The sequence below is a fragment of the Neltuma alba genome, unplaced genomic scaffold (assembly GCF_004799145.2).
Source record: "Neltuma alba isolate B1F8T4 unplaced genomic scaffold, ASM479914v2 tig00012011_pilon, whole genome shotgun sequence".
Taxonomy (NCBI): domain Eukaryota; kingdom Viridiplantae; phylum Streptophyta; class Magnoliopsida; order Fabales; family Fabaceae; genus Neltuma; species Neltuma alba.
In genome coordinates, this window is record NW_021636582.1 from 41,017 (window position 1) to 63,639 (window position 22,623).

The 22,623-nt window shown below is 37.2% G+C and overlaps 3 protein-coding genes across 3 annotated transcripts; 2 read left to right on the forward strand and 1 right to left on the reverse strand.

The window, feature by feature from the left end:
• Positions 1–3,617: 3,617 nt before the first annotated feature.
• On the forward strand, positions 3,618–6,671 carry LOC114721114 (ATP-dependent Clp protease ATP-binding subunit CLPT2, chloroplastic). Its single transcript, XM_028906923.1, has 5 exons — positions 3,618–3,909; positions 3,999–4,037; positions 4,367–4,476; positions 5,406–5,585; positions 6,384–6,671. The coding sequence occupies exons 1-5, from the start codon at positions 3,689–3,691 to the stop codon at positions 6,539–6,541; spliced, it is 708 nt and encodes a 235-aa protein (XP_028762756.1). The 5' UTR covers positions 3,618–3,688; the 3' UTR covers positions 6,542–6,671.
• Positions 6,672–6,710: 39 nt separating this feature from the next.
• Positions 6,711–8,720, reverse strand: LOC114721140 (protein DETOXIFICATION 56). The gene has a single exon (XM_028906961.1). The coding sequence runs from the start codon at positions 8,453–8,455 to the stop codon at positions 6,929–6,931; it is 1,527 nt and encodes a 508-aa protein (XP_028762794.1). The 5' UTR covers positions 8,456–8,720; the 3' UTR covers positions 6,711–6,928.
• Positions 8,721–16,466: 7,746 nt separating this feature from the next.
• LOC114721141 (AT-hook motif nuclear-localized protein 24) lies at positions 16,467–18,488 on the forward strand. The gene is given in 2 exon segments (XM_028906962.1): positions 16,467–17,586; positions 17,589–18,488. Coding segments are annotated over 2 exon segments (873 nt in total). The 5' UTR covers positions 16,467–16,832; the 3' UTR covers positions 17,708–18,488.
• The last annotated feature ends 4,135 nt before the right edge of the window (positions 18,489–22,623 follow it).

Here is a 22,623-nt window from a genome sequence, read left to right on the forward strand (position 1 = left end):
TATGCTATCAGGAATAATGTTAATTATGAGGGGCGTCCACATGGATATGATCGTCCATTTATTATGGTAAATAATTTGCCCAGAAGAACAACCAGCCAATGAGCTAAGTAAGGCAACGGCTCGGGATATAACTGGAAGAGGGGGGGGGGGATCCATATCATCAATACACGGACGACTGTCAGGCAATTAGGTTGCAGTTAAGAACGGTTATTGGCTGTTAAAGAAGTCGTTATGATTTGCCACGGCTTAGTTGACTCGAGCTTGTTACGGTCGCTAGTATCATGATATGTTCCCCGAGGTTTTCGTTTTTTTTTTTTTTTTGAGTGAAATGGGATTTCATTAATTACTCCCTATGTTGTTTTATTACGTTTAAAGCTACTTGCTCTGCTTGTTTGTTTAAACGAGGTAAATTACTGTCCAACTAGCCCATTTCGGGGCACCCTTTCTTCTTTCTCCGCCAAACTCGAGCCATTAATTCGTATCAGCATATTAGGCGAAAGTTGAAAATATGTAAACCAACCCTCTGTGCACGTTATATCATCCATACGAGTCCATGTGGCATGGTAATGCGATGCCGAGAGTCATGACACATACGGCCAGTCAAACAAAAATCTTTATTTGTTAGTCTTTAACAATTAACAATATTAACAATTAGACATTATTAATTATTAGGGTATATACTACCTCCGTTCCTTAATATAAAACCTTGTTTGACTTTTATTTTGGTCCTAAATATAAGACCCCGATCCACTTTGTCTATCATATTTATGTATTTTTTTTCAAAGTAATCCTTCTAACAATGGTAGTTTTAGATAACAAACTTGATTAACAGGGATGTTAAAAAAAACAATACATATTTATTACAAATAACTAATTTAACTAAGTTTCTTAATTTCCCCAAATTAGTCAACTGGGTCTTATAATTAGGATCGGAGGTAGTATATATCTAGGCGAATGACAGCCTTCGCATGCTTAGCGCCTATACATATGTAGCTTCTGGTTGTCTCCAAAAGCGAACTTGGAATCTTACAAAGCTAATAGATTTAAATCTAAATTGTCTGCCGATTGGATTATACACAGTGGAGTGTGCATGCTTTGGTGATCATTGTGCTTCACTCTCCCTTTGCGTCTCACCGATCATATCCAAAGAGATGCGCGACTTGCAAAATTTGGGCTCTCACGCCTGGCGACCATTTAATTAATTACTTAATTACTTGTCATTCTCTCACGTCATAGCTTAGCTCATCACTCCGCTTCTGGTCCTGTTGCAGTATATTTTCATCCACTAATTCTATTTTCCATTCGACTTGTATATCCATCCACCAGGTCCGCACGCACCTACCAGATATATGTGAGAAGTGTAAATAAACCAAAAGGCACGAGCAAGTGACTAACGAATGTATCCCGTACTCCCTTTTTATTAATTGAAACAGGACTTGTTTGGTATAGTGTTAGAAATTACTTATAAACACGTTTTATGTAAGTCAAAATAAAGCTCTTATCATATATTTACCTCGTATTTTATAAATTAGGATTGAAAAACTACTTATAAACTATTTTAAATAAGCTTACAATCAAAATAAGTATTTGGAAATACTGTCACTGTAAGGCTAGGATAACAATTATATTAAAGCGTGAGAAGTAATAGTAATTCAGAGACAAAAATGACTTGGAGAATAAATATAGGATACGATACAAGTCTAAAAGCAGGTGATGGTGTAGTGATGATGGGTGTCAGAAAAATTTGAGGCTGATTGTGGACGGGGAGGCCCAGAATGGGGGACGGGGCATGCAAGATGGACCTGGTCGAATCTGATTTGCTGCCCCTTTTGTCTGCTTGGCCCTTCATTCATTCAACTCATTCCATCTTATAATCTTACTCCTCCCCACATTTCCTTTTCTCCCTCAGATCGTCATATTTATATATGTAATATTGCACTTGTGATGCTACCCTTTTTAGTAGCATTCAAATTGATTGTGCTCCTTTTTTCATTGTGTTTTAAGGAAATAAAGATATAAACTAACGGTATTTTTAGCCAATGGAATTCTATTTTTTGCATGGTTTAAAGAGTGTTTAGATGGAAATCAAATCATGGTTTTAGAAGTAATTTTACAGTGTACGAGGTAAATATATGAAGGAGTTTATCTCAATTTGCAGAAAAGTGTTTCTGAAAAGTACTTTTCAGGGTATCCAAACACCCTCTTAATAGGGAAGTTAGAAATAATGTCATGTCTTGGTATTTCAGACCACACTTATGGGGATAAAATTAAATGGAAGAGAGAAAATACATGTGATTATGGGCACGAAGTTGAAGTGAGGGAAAATAGCAGCGATAAAATTTATGCGGTGCATGTTGTATTTGCCAGCGGTTTGAGTTGGGTGATTGGACAGGCTGGAAGGGAGGACCCACCTCACAACATTGGATCAGACACAGTCAGATGAACATATTAGGTTGACTTTGTGCGCGCCGCTTGATGATACTGTCCAGCTGTCCCAAAATCGAGGGACCTCTCCTTTGGATTTGGAGAATCTTCCTCACCTTCCCTCCCTCCCTTCAGTCCCACGCCCTCTGACATCACCCATACGTCCTCCTTCACTTCATTGTCTATCATCATCACACGTCGTTCACTCCGCCTTTCCTGCATCGCACCACCTTTAATCTGTGTAACATGGTGATTTAAGTATGAGATTTTACCACTCCTTACTACATCAATGCACTAGCCTTTTCTTTTTCCTCGCCCTAATTTGCGTTACTATGACTTCAACGATGTGGCCGTCTTATGTTTGCCATAAAGCTCTGTCATAAAGATGAGCAGCACAAGCCAAGAACTAAATCCAAGGACTATCAATATGCTGGAAAGGTCATTATTGAGTCTGCTGAAATAATAACTATGATCATCACTATCAATATAACCAGAAATTTAACTGGGAAGCTTGGCTAAAGCAAATCAAAGATTTCCTTATGAAAGATGTGAATGGCAAATGGATGTGTTCACTAGCTTGTCAAATCAAGCTCATGACATTGTTCATCAGTCTGTTTTGTTTACTAAACCCCTTAATGTTCCAATATGCACCAGAGAGATAGTGGCCCAGCCCATAATCAAGTTTATTACAGAAGCTGGTACAAGTCGATGTAACTGTACAGCTCAAGACTCTCAAAAATGAAAGTTAACCAGCTCCTGTAGAATATTCAGTCGTAGATCGGATCACAGCATTCAGGACATAGAGAGCCCTCTTCTGTGCGTCTACAACAATTAAAAAAAAAAAAAAAGATACCAGTTTGGTTTCCATGTTTCGTTTTTAAATACAAGTTTCCATGGAATTGGCGTTGCGCTTTTGGGGAGAACAAGTAGGACAGCATTGTAAGCCCAGGTTTGCGTATTGTGTACCAATCTCCAAGTCCCGAAGGCTACTTTGTATCATTTTCATTTTGGCACAACTTTGTATCAGGCAGAATCGTTTGTTAATTCATAGGCCCAACCAATTTTTTTTTGGTACAACCAAACGGGGCCTTTCATTGGATCATGACTTGGGAGTGTTAGCCCAAATCAGCTTCCAACGACGCCGTATGTTTTTTGTGTTTCCTCCCAACACTCAACGTTCCATCCCAAACTAAACTAAAACCCCGGAATGGGCAAAGTCCATGAACTCCAAGAGCCAATCTTTCCATTTTGTTGAGAACTAACGATGGCTGCTGCGAACTTCTTGTCCCAGCTTTCCACAACAAATCTGGTATTGCGGTCGGATTTCAGAAGGCTTTTCCATGCTCATCCTCTTCAACCTCAAATCCTTAACAATTCATGGCTGGGTACCAAACTTTGGCTTCAACCTCAACCTAATAATGTCAGAACACCCGTGTCCAAGCTCCGCCCTTTCGTCGCCATCGTCTCCTTCAGCCTCCCGACTGCGTAAGTCCAAATCCCACATTTCTCCATTTCTCTCGATTCAATTCCCTTATCTTGGGTCTTCCAGATTGCTTCTCATTTCCTATTTGCAGAGATCCCGAGCGAGTTTCTTCCGGCCAGAAAGTTCCCAAGTGAGTACATTTTCCTATCCGTCTTTTTGCTGCTTTCGTCGTTGGAGGTTTGCTTGGTTGAGTCGAATTACTTGAAATGTATGGAGTTGGATATTTACTTATTTTGGAGTGAAAATTACTTCGCCTTTGCCTGGTACAAACAAACTGTTGACCTCCGTCATGTTCTCCGGAAGTCAACTGAAAATTATTGAAAATGAAACTTTCTATTGAACTCAGTTGTCTCTCCTATGTAGATTTTCCATCTTCTCTAACTAGTACGGCCCTTTTTTTTTTTCTTTCCATCGCCTTTTTATAAGAATCTGACAATTAATTGCATTTGACGGAAGCAGATGGTCTTCGAAGGCTATAAAATCATTTGCAATGGCTGAACTGGAGGCGAGAAAACTCAAGTATCCCAATACTGGTACTGAATCCCTTCTTATGGGAGTTCTTATCGAGGGTAGGCCAATTCGTCAATCCTAAGCCTTCTTATCGTTTTCCAGTTGTCATGCCATATAACAGTGTCTACATGTTCTTCTTTATAATTAAGGTTGACGCTGAGAACAAATGTTGAGTCCTAATATATGTTTTTCCTGTGGGAAAATAGGCCACACATTATATTGCATATCCTGTGTTTCTGGTTTTTTGCTTGCGGGCATGCCAAAGCCTTCAATCCTCAATCTGTGTGTCCAATTATTTTGTAGTCCTCACATGCTGTTGCATCTTCTTATTAGGAATGCCACAAGCACAAGCACAATGTGCGTCATATTTCAATGTCAATTACCGCTTTGCCAATTCCAAGCTAACCGCCAACTAACCATCACCACTTTCAGAATGGTCTGCCTTGTTTATGCTTGCAACCCATTACAAACAACTCCCAACTGCTAATGCTTGTCTTCTGCTGCCATTACAGGTTTATAAAAGTACTGGTAGCTTACAAATTTTATCCTTCAAATGGTGTCTTAGTGCTGGGCCAAGTCTATTCAAATCCTCACCAATTCCATAAGATAACTTCTCACATTTTTTTTTCCCCCATTTTATAGTCAATATTTACTTTGGCAATCGCCAGACCACTGAAAGAGGTTTTCTTTCACGGGGAGCCTCATGAAAATTGTCCAACTCTGTTTACCTGCTTCGTTTGAACATAAATCTGGATGCTGCAGGCAAAACTACTGGACGTATGACATCTGTTGGCACTAACTCTATAGATCACGCTTCAATTCTTTTATATGGCAAAGTCATGACATTTTTTGTGTTTCAGAGCCTTGTATTTATTTCCTCCCCTTTCTTGCTGCCATATCTTCTCCTCCTCCTCCTCAAATATATAAGCAATAAGGATTTTGCATGTGTAAGTTTATGCATTATGCTGAGTCCCTTTTTGGGCTGTAGGAACTAGTCCAGCCTCGAAATACTTGCGAGCCAATGGAATCACACTTCTAAAGGTGCGTGATGAAGCTTTGAAGGCACTTGGAAAAGCAGATTTGTATTTCTTCAGTCCTGAGCATCCTCCACTAACTGAAGAAGCTCAGAGGGCCCTTGACTGGGCTGTTGATCGGAAACTTAATTCTGGTTTGTTGCTATTATTTTTCTCATCTACAGTAGAGCGTAGAACTCGGGAAACAATTACATGTTCTTTGGTCTGTATGTTGCTATCTCTTCAATTTCTCTATTTCTGTATGACATGTGCATCTTTGGCAATTATCCTGATAAGTTAAAAACAGTGGTTGAATTTCATTGTTGAAGTTTTTACTTTATGCATATACTAGGTGAGCAGCTTTCAATTGTTCATCAGTCAAGTAAATTGCGCTGGAATAACATTAAAAGTTTTGTTTTTAATACCATAATGAATAGTCAAACTATATCCAGGTCATGATGGCTTAGTCTTAGTTCGCTTGTGTTGTGAATTATCCTTTGGATATAAATTATAGAGAAGACCCGAATTCTGCTTTTGGGAGTCATGATTGCCAGAAGATCTTTAATTATGCATCAAATACTTATCAGGATGGCGTTAAGACCTCTTTCTATAGCTAAACAGAGAAACATTCGTGGGTCCTTGCTTCCTAGAGAGAACTGGCAACTTTCTCGATGGTGTTTACCATTTTAGTTGGTCTTAATGGCACCCGTAAGATTATTTTGTTTATTATGAGTGACGTGAGTTTTCATTATCACTAAAAAGAAAAATGAAAACTTAATAAGTATCAACGCTAACAGGTTTGCTTCAGGCAGTAGTTTCGCTTTCTGGTGTCTTGAATATATATAAACTCAAGCCCCAGAAAAAAGTTGTGATCAATAGGTTTCTGTCTGATTCTTATCTTTGCATAATGCTAAAAATTTAATCCAATTGCAACTCCATATGGGACTTTGCAGGTCATGATGGGGAAATTACTACAACACATTTACTTCTGGGCATTTGGGCTGAAGCAGAATCACCTGGTCACAAGATACTGGCTGCCCTTGGCTTTGATGCCGAGAAAGCTAAAGAGCTAGAGGCCCTGATATCTAATCCAAAGTTTACAGATGATTGATGTTTGCTTTGATATTTATAAACAAAAGAATTGCTTTGAGTGCGTTGTAATCAGTGTTGCATTTAATTGTATAATAGATGAATGGGCTGTTCTGCTCCATTGATTTAAATTGCAGGTCTTCTACTTTCAAATATAGTTGAAGAAGAAACAGAATAAACCACCCCCACCATAATGCGAAAAAAGAGCAGTGACATATTCAGGAGCATTTTACAGTGATTGTAAATTTGCAGTGATTTGCAGAAAACATCTCAGATTACGGAGGCAATAAAGAATGAAGATGGAGTTTTAAACCAAGAAAAAACTCAACCAATCTACAGAAGTATGGCCTCGATCTTGATTATGCTGCATGGTTAAGCTGAGCACGAGTGATGCAGATATACATGTTTTCTAAATTGAACTAGTAATTGTTGTGCTTTTAACATTTTCAAGGGCTTCTGTTTGTTCATTTTCATCAAATACTTCTTGGTCCTGAACACTTGAGGTTAGTGTTTGTGCCTTGCGAGCCTCTTCCTCCCACTTTATCCTGGAGATAAATACCAGTATGAGCATCAAGCATGCGAAAATACCAATCACTAGTCCAAAAAATAGTCCACTGAGCCCAAGATGGAGCTTGAAGGCAAAAACCACACCCAGAGGCAGAGCCAGGAGATAAAATCCACCAATATTGGCATACATGCCTAACCATGGTCGAGCCGTTCCCCTTACTATGCCTCCACAAACAGCGAGTGGAAAATTGAACACTTCCACAAGAGCCATCAGCATCATCGTCTTCTTCACCCCCCTTATGATTCCCCCGTCATTGCTGAACAGGGGGCCCCATACTCCCCTCGCGCCCACCATCACCAAGCTGCCTACGCAACCTGACAATATGCCTCCGGCCAGAGACACACAGGCGGACCGGTAAGCACGAACCGCTCGGTTCGCACCAAGCTCATTGGACACACGGGTCGAAACACAGGTGGCTAGGGATAACATGACTGAGAATAGCAAATAATCGAAGTTGAGCACAATGGTTAAAACTCCCACTGCTTGCTTAGCGTTTGCCAGGTGGCCAGTGAGCAAGACTAGAATCTCATAACACCACCACTCAAGGCAGGTATAGAAACAGCATGATCCACTGAGTTTCAGCAACGTTATCCAACTATAAATGCTTTGATCCCACCACCCTCCTTCCCTCCACCTGTTCTCCTTCCTGTTTTCCAGAATCAAAACGTAAGTGGCCAGTAGAATTGTAAATATCAGGTCAGTTATCCAAACCGCCATTGCAACCCCTCTGAGGCCCATAGCCTTTGTGAGGACTATGTTTGTGGGTATGTGAAAAGCAAGGGCTAAGGCTGAACTGAACATGGTTGGGACAGTTATGCTTTGAGAGCTCAAGTAGGCTTTCAAGGGACAGAGAAATGCGGTGACTACCAAGTCGGGGATGAGATATTTGGCATAGGTTTTGGCCACGACTGAAATATCTTTTTGTTGGCCAGAATGAATTAAGATTGTGTCAATGTTAAGCCACAAGAAAGAGATGGGAAGTGTTATGACGAGCAACAAGAGGATTGTCATGAGAAGCGTCTTATGAAGGAGCCTGAAGTTCTTGGCACCATGAGCTTGACCACAGATGGGTTCCATGGCGCCACAGAGACCGTTCAAGACAGAGAAGCCGGTAACATTAGCAAAAGTGAAACCGAGGGCACCACCGGCTAAGTTGAGCTCACCAAGGCGGCCCAGAAAAGCAGTCGTGATGGCTGTCTTGGCAAACCAAGCAAAGTTCATGGCCATCAACGGAATGGCTATTCTCCGTTGAACGTTCAGCTCCGAAAGCACCAACTTGACTAAACCGGGAGGGCATTCTTGAGCATCAGACGGCGAAGGTGGAGCGTCTTGGGTGGTTTTATCAGATTTAGATGTTGCTGATGACATTTTTGGTGAGCTCAATAATGTTGCTGCTGGGTAAAGGAATGTTGAAGATGCAGTTATGCGTTGGCTTTATTTGTGGGTTGGACACGAGATCGGAAACAGGTCTAGTGCATGAGTTTCGTGAGGGACTAATCGTTTTCTAGGAAAGATAGGCTTTTTCTTGTTGCCACTTAAAGAGATTGTTGGTTAACTTATATATATAGATTTATATTTGGATAGTGCGTATGAACTACGACTCTGGCTGGTTATCGCACTTATTCCCATTTGCAAGAACTGCTGAATAAAGAGTCTCGTGCATTTTCCGATTACCTCCCACAACATCTTTTTTTCATTGAGGCGTTTTCTTTGGAAAAAGTTTCGTGTGTGCTCCATATATATTACTAACTTTTACTCCCTCCTTGTTAGAAAAAACAATTATCAAAATGACGAAATTCAAAATATTAGTTAAAAACAATAAATATATAGGATGTATACATATTTTTTCAATTATGTCTTTGTTTGTAAAGAAAATATGTGAGAGATAATGAGTAAAAGTTTATTGCAAAGAGATAATAGGTGATATATATTTAATGGGGGGTAAAAGTAGAAAGAACATTTCAAAATTTCAGACAAATTAGAATTTGTTTCTTACATTTAGAGATGCCATCATAAAAGAGATTGTTTCTCATAAAAAGAGATGCAGAGAGAACCGCTTAGCACGCCATAATTATTTTATAGGACACGTTAATTTTCACACACACACACGATATTGACTCGGTAAGTCGCTGTGTTTGTGAAACGACGAGCTATTTTAAAAGTCATAGCTCTTGTTAAATAATGAAAATTATCAAGAATAAAATCACTGAATGGAATATATGTCTTTAGTACCAGGGAGTGGGGGGTTAAGTTCATCTGTGATTCCACTCCCATTGACTTGAATACTGCAGGATATGAAGAGGATACCAAGGCTTTAACATGTAGATATATATGGGAATATAATCTTTTGATTCTTTATGGACGAATATCAAGTTCATTAAATTCTTGCGTTTAATTTTATAGTGTAGAATAAAGTGGAATCATGTGCTTAGTAATAACTTCCTGTATGTTGGAATAACTTTGATATGTATTAATAACTTCGATAACATGTTTGATAATTAATAAATCAATGTAGCGACGTTTAGTTATTATATATCACTCTTCACTCTTCAGAGTGCGATTGGTAGGTTTTTTCCTTGTGTTGATATATACTCAATTGTTTAAAGTGCTGAAAAGCCATACAAAATTCCATCAACAAATTTAATAAATTGTCATCGGAATCGTAGAGGCTTCCTATTTTATATTAATGTATTTAACCTTTTAAGTATGCATTGGAGAATAATCTACCAAGATAAATGCGTTTAAAACTTATCCTTTAAAGATCATATTCTTCCCCCGCATACTCTTGTCCATGTAAACTGACACAAATTGTTAAAGAATTTAGACTAAGAAATTTACATCTATCGCATATTATGAATGTTGGTTTTAATTGCTTTGAAACCATTTAAAGTCTTGCTTGATACATATTTCTTGTTAGAAATATTTTTTTAATAAGCACGGGTATTCTCTCAAACAATCATATTTGAAATATTATTGAGTATTAAATATAGACACATCTTTCATTAAGAATTTAAATATTAATTCATCACGTTATGATAATTTTTAGAAAGATTTCTAACTCCACTAATCTTCACAATACGGTACTGACATTTTGCCCAATAGGATTGTTGTAAGCGCTTCTGTTGGCTTCTTTGGTAGTGGTGCGAGAGAGATTATATTCTTGTGTGGAATGTGCTTAATTAAGACTCTAATGTGGTGGGAAAGATTATAATATCCCACAAGGAAAATTAAATTTTAAATGTGATATTGAGTCTAAGAAAATAAGCCTTAGGAGGATATGGGAGAATCTCAAAGAATAAACATAAGCATGAGGAATAAAAATATACCCATACAACAGGTGTGAGTTTAACAGACGCACAATCAATCAGTCATGATATAAAAATTGCAAAATTCGCAGCACACCTATTAATAACGTGAACTAAGTATATTGGGACTATCTAGCTACTTGATTCCTTCTAGGACTTGCTCTAATACAAATCCTAATTAAGGGACCTACAAAATCCTTTTCTGAAAGGTGGCCCATTTCTTCTGGTCCCCATTATTAATATCCACTTCCCATTTAAGCATAGATTCACAGAGCACTCTCTGTAAAGTGATAAGGTGGGAGGAAATGGTTGTTAGTCCATGAACACAACCTAAGCTAATCATGTACTTATCTTTTCCTCCCCACTAACTAGATCATCATTTCACAGCTTGGCCTCCAATCATATCTCATAATTTGGAAGCATTTATGGCAAAGAAAGCTTCGCTCAATAATTGTGGAACTTGCAGATCCAGAGAAAGCTTGTTACAATGCAAATACATGGCACCAAACCACAAGAAGGAAAGAGCGGTTAGGCATTAAAGAGAGATTGGACATTAGAGCCATACGATTTAAAGAGAGGAAAAGAATGAAAAAACGTCGTTTCTACTTTCTTGATGGTTGATGAAAAGGTAATTAAGTGATATTGATAAAAGGGGAGAAACACATCGACAAAAGAAAGTAAGAAACCACTTGGAAAGCAAGAAATAATTGAGAATGAGAGACGTAGAGTTGTGTGGGAGTACCTTTCGTCCAAATATATGATAAACAAATGGTCCAAGTGGAAATTGAGGTGTACCTCTTTGCTTTGTCAAGATGGTCAAGAAAGATTTTTTAAGACGGCAACTCGAACAGCTTTTATGATACAAAGATGGAGCCTAATACAAAAGAAGATGGAAGTACTTGCAATTTAGGCCAGAGTGCGCACAACAAGACGATTCCCACTAATTAAATGATCTCCAATCATCATTTCACAAGGATCCAAAGAGTCTTTTCTTCATGATATATAATGGATTCTCTGCACCCACACAGCTTCTTCCTCTGCGTCACAACTCACTACCCTGGGGTAAACAACTTGGATAAGAAACTAATTCTAGGATTCAAATAATTCGCTTATTACTAGGTTGCTTGAGCCACAAGTAGAAATAGTCATATCAGGTTTCACTTAGCTTTCTGTAACTTAATCTATTTTCTGCATGTCATAGCATGTGAAAAAAGGAAATAGTTAATCAGATATAATAATAACCAATAAATCCCGTCAGATGTTAACAATAATTAGGGATTCTCTCCGTATCTGTAAACCAAGCCCAATTCAAGGGGGAATGATTTTATATTATATGGAATGCATGATTGATGTAATAAATGCGACAGACATGGCTATCAACTCATCAAAGCCTACAAAAGTCAATAGTGGGGTGAAATAGATCGGAACAATAATATAATACTATTTTAATAAAAATTAGTTAACTAATTTGAATATATTAAAAAAGTTTACTAAGTTAATTATTTGTCATAAATATGTGTTATTTTTTCTAAAATACTCTTATTAATCAATTGTATTAGTTAGAAACTTAGAACTACCAGTTGATTGAACATTTGATATGTGTAATTACTATAAAGATTACTTTAAAAAAATAGATAATATGAGAGAGAAAACGGATTAGAACCTTGGAGTTTTATATTTAGAACTAAATTGAATGTCATATTAACTCTTATATTAAGGACATATAATATATCGATCAATCAAAACACATGTGACTTCCGAGTCAGTTGCTGTTCATTATTGCCAACGGCCTGGAGTTTGATTGGATAGCCAGGATTCATAAGCGAGCAATAGAAGACTCACTGGTTGAGTTGTTGTCAAGATGGTCGAGAAAGATTTCTTTTTTACCCACAAAACAAATTTGGTCCTTTAATGATATTTGAGTTGGCGGATCCTAAGAAAATGAGACGTAGGTAACTTGTTTCTGAGAAGTGTTTTCAACATGGACTGTATATTCATATTCCATAAGGTGCACCAAGGATAGCTGTTAAGAGGAAAGTGATGAGCGGACTGTTTAATTAGGTAATTACATATATCCGTCCTGCACTGAGAAATTACTTAAAGCCAAATTGAAAAAAAAAAACAGAGAGAGAGACTTGAAGCTTGATTAAAATAAGTTTTTTCAAAAAAAAATCTAGGGATATTTTCTAAGAACGAGAGCTGCATGCATTATGTTCATTTGTGAATAAATATTATTGATATTATTATAACGACATCTATTAAACCGAAATGCTACAGTAAGAGGCTTGTCTAAGCACTTTGGTTGGTTCACTGAAACGTATGAAAAATAAGAAAATAAAACAATGCATGCTACCAATAATTAGATCATAGTTTTTGAAATTTCCCAAAATATGAGCCACCTAAACTTCTTCGGTTTATTGCAGGAAATTTAAGTGATAGCTCATATTATTTATAATTTGCAAACAGTTCAATTCCTTTTGTTCAATTCTTCTTCTTCTATGATGCAATTATCCATTGTTCTTCCCTTTTTTGTAATGTACAAACACAGTGGAAACTGGAAATATGCAGCGAATCCAAAGAACGCACAGAACCTGAAATGAGTTGAGGCCCATGGGATCAATAAAAACGGGCTCCTAAGGGGATTCACCTAATCTGATATTCGGCCCACGTCAATGTAATCATCTCCACGCGCGAGTCCACACCTATATTTAATTCATTAGAAGCGGCGTCCAAGAAAATGATTCCAAATGAAAGCAGGGGTGAGTCAAAATTCATGTGGAAGCATGAGATTTGTCGTATTGGGAGAGAAATAGTGATACTTAAATGTGAGACAGGTTGGTTGATTGAAGAAGAAGATGAAGCACAAACGTGGGGGCTTTGTCACTTGTGATCTGCCACTGTGCAGAAGCATGCAATGACCCATATTCGCGTTGGGAAGGCTGCCCCCTCTTCACACAATCACATGCCCCCCCCTTTTTTTATTTAATTCTATTGTATTCATTTCCCTTTTTTATTACTTGCTTCTTTGATAGTTTTTATTCTTAATAAAGCAGTTAGTTAACTAATTTAAATAAATTAAAAAAATTAGTTAAGTTAATTATTCGCAAGAAATAAGTATTATCTTTTCTAAATTAAAATATCTTTTTTCTATTTAATTCTATTCTATTCATTTCCCCTTTTTATTACTTGCTTCTTTGATATTAGCCTTCTTCTCGTTTCTGTCCTAGTAATTTAAATCAGCTGCATCAAATATGTTGATTAGTTTTCAGCAGCATCCCAATCGTATTATTTTCTCAAAATCATATTCAACCACACACATATATATATATATTCACAAATCATCATTCATTCCTAAGTCAATGACATATTAGCCGTAGGACCTTTGTATTCGTGTGTGCATACATGAGCAGACGACGATAAAGATTGATGTGTCTGTTGTGAGAGAGAGATTATATAAATGAATAACTACATAAGCAAGGTTCATCCCTTGCCTGGTTTACATGTCATCCTCTGAGAGCCGGGGAGTTAGGCGATGGATGTAGAAGAAGAAGAAGAAGGAGAGGAAGGGGGTGGTCCTGGAGAGAGACAGAGGGAGGGAGAGAGAGAGAAGAGGGACAAAGAGCATCTTCCAGAAAGAGCAGCACGCCCTCCGGCGATCCTCCTGTGCTTTCATTCAGCGCTGCCTCCGCCTTCTTTCCCATACATTCATTTTACTTGACAGATAGATAGATATGGCTTTGCACTTTCATAACATATATATATTTGTTGGCATTTCATTGGATGGGTGTGTTGTTTTTTTTTGACCAGATGGGTGTGTTGTTACTTCTACATCATTCTTTCATTTTGATGAGTAGCTTTCATCATATAATAGTTTAATTTAATTACACCATACCCAATGTGTATATATGGCCAGTTACAAGTACAGATTTTAATATATAGAAAACAAAAGTGAGAAGCTAAAAGAGAGCCTCTCCATCTTCGAGGCCCACAATGGACCGCTGCTGCTACGTTATCTTTTCGTAAGACTCATTCATGGCAGTGCGTGCGTGCTCCTAGTGACTAGTTACTGGGATTCCACCCTCTCTTAAGTGCTAGTGGATCCATGTATCCCGAGCTTCAACTCTAACTCCACATATATTCGTCTCATTCCCTTTTTTCTTATATACTTACTTTCACATAAACATAAAAAAAAAAAAAGGTTAAGTTAGTTAATCATATAAGAGGTTGTATATGTTTTTTTAAGCCTTCTCTATTCTTGAAAACTATGTACTACCTCTTGTCCTTTATGTAAGAGTTACTTGACTAATTTGGGTAGATTAGAGAAAATAATTAAATTAGTTATTTGTAATGAATATGTATTGTCTTTTTTAAAGCATCCTTGTTAATTAAGTATATTGGTTAGAACTACTATTATTACAAACATTATCTTAGAAAAAAATAAATAAATATGAGAGAAAATTAAGGTATTATATTTAGGACCAAAATAAAAGTCAAACAAACTCTTATATTAAGGATATGAGATAATACTCCTCCGGTCCTTATTATAAGACCCCATTTGACTTTTTATTTGGTCCTAATTATAAAACCCCAATCCATTTTGTCTCTTATATTTATGCATTTTTTTCAAGATAATCCTTCTAATAATGATAGTTTTAGCCAATACTTAATTAGCAAGGATATTTTAGGAATGACAACACTTATTTATTATAAATAACCAACTTAACTTACTTCCTTAATCTCCTCAAATAAGTCAATTGGGTCTTATAATTAGGACCGGAGGAGTATAATATAGTGCATATGCCTCCCTTCCTCTTTTCTCCACCAACTTTCCTCTTCCTCCTCATACCCCACTACTTGACATATGTTTTATCTTGGCCCATCATGTCCGACAAAAACAACACCACTAAATAATACACATATACGAATACGTTCATATTTGTTTAACGTGTGGCTGAGATTCACTGATTGGCCAGATTTTGTCAGGATGCTGATTAATTCGACCTTGTTAGGTCATCGATCCGTTGGGGGTGTGTGCGCGCGCGCGCGCATACTACTATATGAGACATGGGAGAGGCAGTAGTTAGTCATGAATGGTGGCAGAGAAGAAGGAGAGTAGAATGAAAGGGAAAGTGAATGGACCCGAAAGAAGCGGGGGGGAAGAGACACGCGTCAGGCTTTCAGCAAGTGGATGAGGCTCCTCCTTAAAGCTTAGACTTTGACAATAGCAGTAACATTATAAAACATGGAGTTTGCAGGAGTCCCAGGTGGCGCATGTGGTCCTCTTTGAAATTTGAAGCTCCTACCTCATCTCTCTCCCTACTCCTCTTTTAATTGTGCCAGCTATTCTTTCATTTTTTTAAAACACACCCAGTTTCCTGTCTTAACGTGTTTATATATATACACACACATCAGGAAACGACCAAAAGCAAGTACTACTTCAGATTTATCAAGCCATTAATTCACCAGTATGCTTGCTCCTTCATTATAATGAACTCTGTCCGTCCCCACTAAATAATCTAAAGCAGCGGCGCAATACTTCCAAGTTTATAGGTTCTAAACCCCTAACCTTTTACCTTGCTTGATCCTTGTCAGCTACTTAGCTACCTAGTTACAGTTTATTTCCTTGTTCATCAGAATTATCATAACTCATTATCAGTTACACAAGTAACCCCATTCGATTTGTGTGCTTGCATATGGAAAATAATGATCTTGAGAAGCCCGCTTAATTTATATATAACTAGGCATTTTAAGCTGCAAATTAAATACATGCATATTAGGGCATACTTGTTATATCAGTCGATCATGGAAGCTGTTGTTGAGAAATTTTGTACGGTGAAAGTGGAGATAAAACATGAGGACTTGATGTAAAACGAAAGTAACTGTATGGATAGATAAATAGAGTGAGGGAGGGGGACCCACCCGCCGCCCACGGGAAAGCAGGATCTCACCCAAACCAAAACAAGTTGGGATCCATGTGTCCTGGATCTCATCTAACCCTAACTCACACACCAGTTTTTATATAAGAAGCTCCTTCTCGAGCTTTTCTTCTCTTTTCTCTTCATATAGTTCCATTCCCCGAACCACCCGCTACTATGGACACTCTTCACGAATGCGTTTGAAGCTCAGCTCAAAGAAAGAAAATCCATAAGAAGTCTTTGCGCGGTGACTGCTGCCACCGACATCAATTTCTTCTCAGATCATCTCTTTCTTTCCAGTTGAAGGTTTCTTACTATTCCATTCGAAGTTCACAGAGAGACAACCAGAGATTAGATAGTAGTCATCATAAATATCAATACTTGATTCCTTTAGAAGTAGCACCGGTCGCCTTGCTCAATTTTTGAAGTCCAAGTCTGATTTTGTTTATTGCTTCAGACAATTGGCCGATTTATTCTCTTACAAGTCAAAGCCATCAATTCGAGGATAATATTAAAGGACTAGGAATGGATCCGATGGCAGGGCATGGGCACTCTCTTCCTCCACCATTCCATATGCACCAGCAGTCCCAGCATGAGCATCAATTTCAGTCTCTACACCAAAACACAGAAGAGGAACAAAGCGGAAGCAGCAGTGGCCTAAACCTCGCCCACAAGAGAGAACGCGAAGAAACCAGCTACAATAACAACAACGATCAAGGCAATATGAACGGAGAAGGTGGTGGCGAAATGACGAGAAGGCCTCGAGGCAGACCCTCCGGATCCAAGAACAAACCCAAACCACCCATCATCATAACCCGAGACAGTGCGAATGCCCTTAGAACCCACGTCATGGAGGTAGCTGACGGCTGTGACATCGTCGAAAGCGTGTCCAGCTTCGCCAGGCGACGCCAGAGAGGGGTTTGTATTATGAGCGGCACCGGCACCGTCACCAATGTCACTTTGAGGCAACCCGCTTCTTCCGGTGCTGTCGTCACTCTTCACGGAAGGTTCGAGATCTTGTCACTCGCTGGCTCCTTCTTGCCGCCACCGGCTCCACCCGCCGCATCCGGTTTGACCATATATTTGGCTGGCGGGCAAGGTCAGGTGGTCGGGGGAACCGTAGTAGGAGCGCTTATGGCTGCGGGACCGGTGGTGATCATGGCGGCTTCGTTTAGCAACGCTGCTTACGAGAGACTTCCTTTGGAGGAAGAAGACCCATCGGCGGCGATTCAAGGTCCTCCCGGAATTGGGTCACCAGGTGGGGTTGGTCAGCAACAGCACCGCTATTAGGGGACACAACATCGCCACTCATGCATGCTTTGCCTCCTAATCTTCTCAATTCTATGCAGATGCCTTCTGATCAGCCTTTCTGGGCCACTGCTCGTCCTCCATTCGGATGAAGCATCGTAACTTCCACGCCAGATTGATTCTCTGTCAACTTATTAGAAAGGTCAGACGTATGATGTTCAAACATGAACCCACGACATTAGCTTAATTAATTGGTAAGCTTCTCCTAGGATTTGTGCGTGATTTAATTTAGTTCATCGATTGATTAGATAGGTGATCATATATGTTTACTTGGCTTTGACAACTGAGACTGTAAACTGCTATGGTTCGTGGTGAGTTTGAGTTGATGAGAATAAGGGTGCGTGCGCATTTGGTTCAGTTCAAGAGAAGCCTGTAGGAGAGTAATTAGTGATGGTTGTTGTAGCGGTAAGACAATTGGAGATCGAGGACGAAGAGAACGATACCAAATAGCTAGTGATCGAAGTTGCGATTGCCGAAGCTGCTTCTGTCTATTAATGTTGTTCCTTTACACAGTGCGTGAAGTGTTTGTAAACTCACTATTCCGTTTATGGCTACAGCTCTGCGAATTATTCATTGAGTCCTTTCTCTCGTTTTGATATGTTCGTCTTCGTCATCTAGAGTAACATTACTGTGGATCGCAGCTCTGAAGGTAGCTAGGGTATTCATCAAACCTCATTTCTATATGACAAAACTTCAGCGCCATGCCCACATTTATATATATGGGAATCGTGTGTGTTTATTTGTATGGTGTAGTTAAATAGATGTATACGTGCGTGTAACTGTTGGTGCCTGGCCAGCACACATGCAGTGTCTGATGATAGCTCTTTTTCGAGGCATGCAGTCTCTAAATGTTTGCATTGAAATTAAAGGCAATCATTACCAAGATGTAGCTTCTCTCTTGTTCACGCATGTAATCGACCACACAGCTGGATACACACACACAGCTCTCTGGAGTTGAAGCCATATATACATACACACACACACATATATATATAGACACACACACACACAACCAAATCACAATATTCCATGCGCTTACACTACTTGTCCACCCAAAGCTTGAATTTCCAGAAAACATCCCATCCCAGGATTGTTGGCTTACCTCTTCTTCCTCCGATACATGGGATTATACTGGGACAGGAGAGGAGACATGGATATATATAGAAGATATGGAGGCAAGGACACGTGGCTGTGTTAATCTTATCTATATGAACTCAGCTCGCGTATTATATTTTTATATAATTAAAGGTGCTTATATATACTGTTGAGGAATTGGTATGAAAATCATCAGTACAGTTCATTCCTTTGCTTCCTAATTAGTTGCAGGAGAAAAGATCGTTTTTCGTTTTTCATTCCCATCCAACAAAGCATTCATATTTCTGTTTTTAATTTTTTCTTTTTTCTTTTTAATACACACTAAAAAGAATAGTTGGGATGTATATCTATGTTTGCTGATTTTACGTACATCATTTTATCTCCAGTTTAATTTGAGCTACAGCCTATATGTATGCATACTTGCAAGCCAAGTTGCATTGGATTGTCTTCAAAAGACTAATCTTCACTCCCTTCGTAGATAAACAGCAATGTTTTCACATCTTTCATGATCTCCTTCATTCTCATAGATCGGGGTTTAGCATTAATATGGGATTGTTTGGCTCTTCTTTAAATAAGAGGTTCCACTTTCTGTTTGTTTGATTAAACTTCTAGACTCACACACACACACACACACACACATATTCAACCTCCAGAAACCTGACCTCTTAAAAAGTTAGCTTTTTTCCTATAAAAGAGTCATTTTGCTTGTTTTGAATTAAAACTGAAAACCAAACTGAATTAAATTGAATTCAGTCTTTGATTCGATTATTTTTGTTTAATTTTTCTTTTTTCAATTATAAATTGTGTGCAAGATTAGATAATGAATAATTCCTAATTCTCGTTTCTTATTATATTGAAAATGCTTTGGCATTCATCTTTCTTTTTTTATATAGAAAATGTAGCATTTATATTGTTTCCTGTCTTGTATGTGTAATTTTCAGTAGTTTTTTTAATTGCCAATTACAAATATGCTAGTAAAGTTAGCCCCAACCTGTGAATAAATTAAATTGAACGTAGCTGAAATACCTCGGTCAATTTTCTTCGATAAATTGGTTTGGTACAGATGAAGAAACAGGATAGGGTTCTTGATCGTGTCAACAAAACACGAATCTTACATTTTCGTTTTTGTGTGTATATTTTTATAATTTTACCGGTTGGGTCGTAGATTCTTAACCAGCTTCTTTCTTGTTGGAATATGCTTATAACATCTATCCCTTGTTGCGGCTTTAACCTCACCTTTTTCTCCAAGTGTTCCGTTACGATTATCTCAATTATCAACTTATCATTATCCATCGACTTCGAGACAAAGCATCTCGATTTTGCCCAAAAAACTATATGAATTTGATTTGTATGTTTAAGATTAAACAAAAAGATTGGCAAATAAAAAACGCTAATGCTGCGCTAATTTGAGGTTCACAATGATGGTTTTTTTTTCCTTTTAATTTACCGAGGATGCTTTAGTCTTTTCATACCATAAATTTACATACCAAGTTAATATTTATACAAAAATTTCATGTTACACACCAATCCTTCATTCCCTTTTACTACTTTAATCTTTTTTGAAAATATTTTTCATCATACTAACTGGGCCGTATAAAAGTCAAGGCCCATATCTGTCTCATACCAAAGGTCCCCCTTCCCAAAAAAAAAAGCAGTTGGGTTTTAAAAAGTAAAATGGCGCGCGTGCGGGCCCTCCTCGTAGCTCACCACCCTCATGGACTGATGTCGATATACGTGCGCGCATGTTAAATGGATTAAACTCATATTCATTTGCTTTTATATAGTAGGTCTAATTTTTGCCATCACATATGGTTGGTCTAATTATCTATTCAAATTTTACTGTATTTGATTTTTATTATAAATAATACTACCTCCAATCCTAAATATAAGAACTAGTTAACTAATTTGAGGAGATTAAAAAAAGAAATTAAATTAGTTATTTGTAATAAATAAGTCTTGTCTTTCCTAAAATATCCTTGTTAATCAAGTGTGTTGGTTAGAACTATCATTGTTAGAAGGACTATCTTGAAAATAAATGCATAAATATTAGAAACAAAATAAATCAGGGTCTTATATTTAGGATTAGAATAAAAGTCAAACGAAGTATTATATTACGCATCGAAGGTAGTACAACATAATTTTAAAATATTGTTCACGCAAGTTTTTGTGATTAAGAAATTTTATGCGCTGAGATTTGATTGGCAAATTAACTTAATGGATATTAATATTAGGCACAGTATTAAAATTTTCTTTTAATTTTATAATTAGTGGTTGAAACTAAATAATTTTATCAGAAAACACATGATATATTCTTAGTTATGCTCGTAAAATAGCCTCAGTCAAAAGTAACCTGACTGCTTAAGCAGGTCCCGACTCGAATAGACCCAAATGTCATAACGCGGACTCAATTCCCAAACGCATATAACCGATTTTCAAATTTCTAGCTTCAGCCTATTTTTAATTAAAATGAATCAACAAAAGCTTACAGAAATAGTAAGTTTTTATGTATATTTACCATACAAGACCTGGACATGTGCAATGCATCATAGTTTTAAAAAAAAAAAAAACTATCTTTTTGTACAAAAAGATTATTTTCCCGTTTTGATTTCTCTTGTTTAGTCTTGCTAATTTCTGAACCAGTTCATAGTTAAGGAGAAGGAGTATGCGTGATGGTTGAATATGTTTCATGCTTCCCAGGTATATGAGCAGACGCTGAAGTCCATAAGTATGAGGGGAAGCTCTGGAGGGCCTGTTCCAACGAAACCATTATCTCTCCTAAACGTTAAAAGAAATATCTCAAACTTTCCTCTGCTGACAATGTTCCTTCATTAGTTACGGATTTTTCAGTCTAAGTGGCAACACAAGTGACACACATTACAATCTAACCAGAAACACAAATTACTAAGTTGCGACATCTAATAACGAACAGGACATTTCAGGAGGTAAAAATACAGGAATATTCACCTTTCGGTATGAATTATGAAATCTCAATATAAAATGAAAGAATTACAATGAGCTTTTCAGAAGGAAAATAACTACAAAACAAGTTTCAGAAAGAACTTGTTATTACTGTCTCTTTAGATTGTCATTGAGATTTTTTATAATTACTACTTCCGGTTCTTAATATAAAAATTTATTGATTAATTTGAATAGATTAGAAAACTAATTTAGTTATTTATTTGTAATAAATAGATTTCCTTTCTAAAATATCCTTGCCACTCAAATATATTGGCTAGAACTATTTTTATTATAAAGATCATTTTGAAAAATAAATATAAAAGATAAAATGAATTAAAATTTTAAAATTAAAATCAAAATAAAAATCCAACAAGTTCTTATACTAAAAAGAGATGTTATGATTTTTCCCATAATCTTATTGTAATTGTCCCATTTCAAATTTTGGTGGTATTTGAATAAAAACCAAATCGTAGTTTTTAAAATAATTTTATAGCATACAAAATAAATATATAGAGAAGTTTATCTTGATTTGTAAAAAAATATTTTTTAAAAGCACTGTCACATGGGCCAAACATCCCTTTGTATTGACTACCTGAAAACGCCCTTCAGGAGTTAAGTGAAACAGCACTTGGAGAAATTTAGTATGCTCAAAAAACACTTTCTACATACCCCCAGACGCCTCTCTACTCTCTAGAGTCTCATACTCCATAAGATAAACGTTAAAAAGTTAATTCAAACAACCTTAAAGAGATACAACCCTCTTTATTTAAAATCGAGTGAATTTGCACATGAACGACAGGAATTGCCATATTGTCAAAATTTTAATCATATTTTCTATATTATAAAATTATTTTTAAAATTATGATCTGATTCCACCCAAATAATAATCACAAAAAACATTTTTAAAAATTAACAAAATAAAACTCTTTTTATATATTTAATTCATATATCGTAA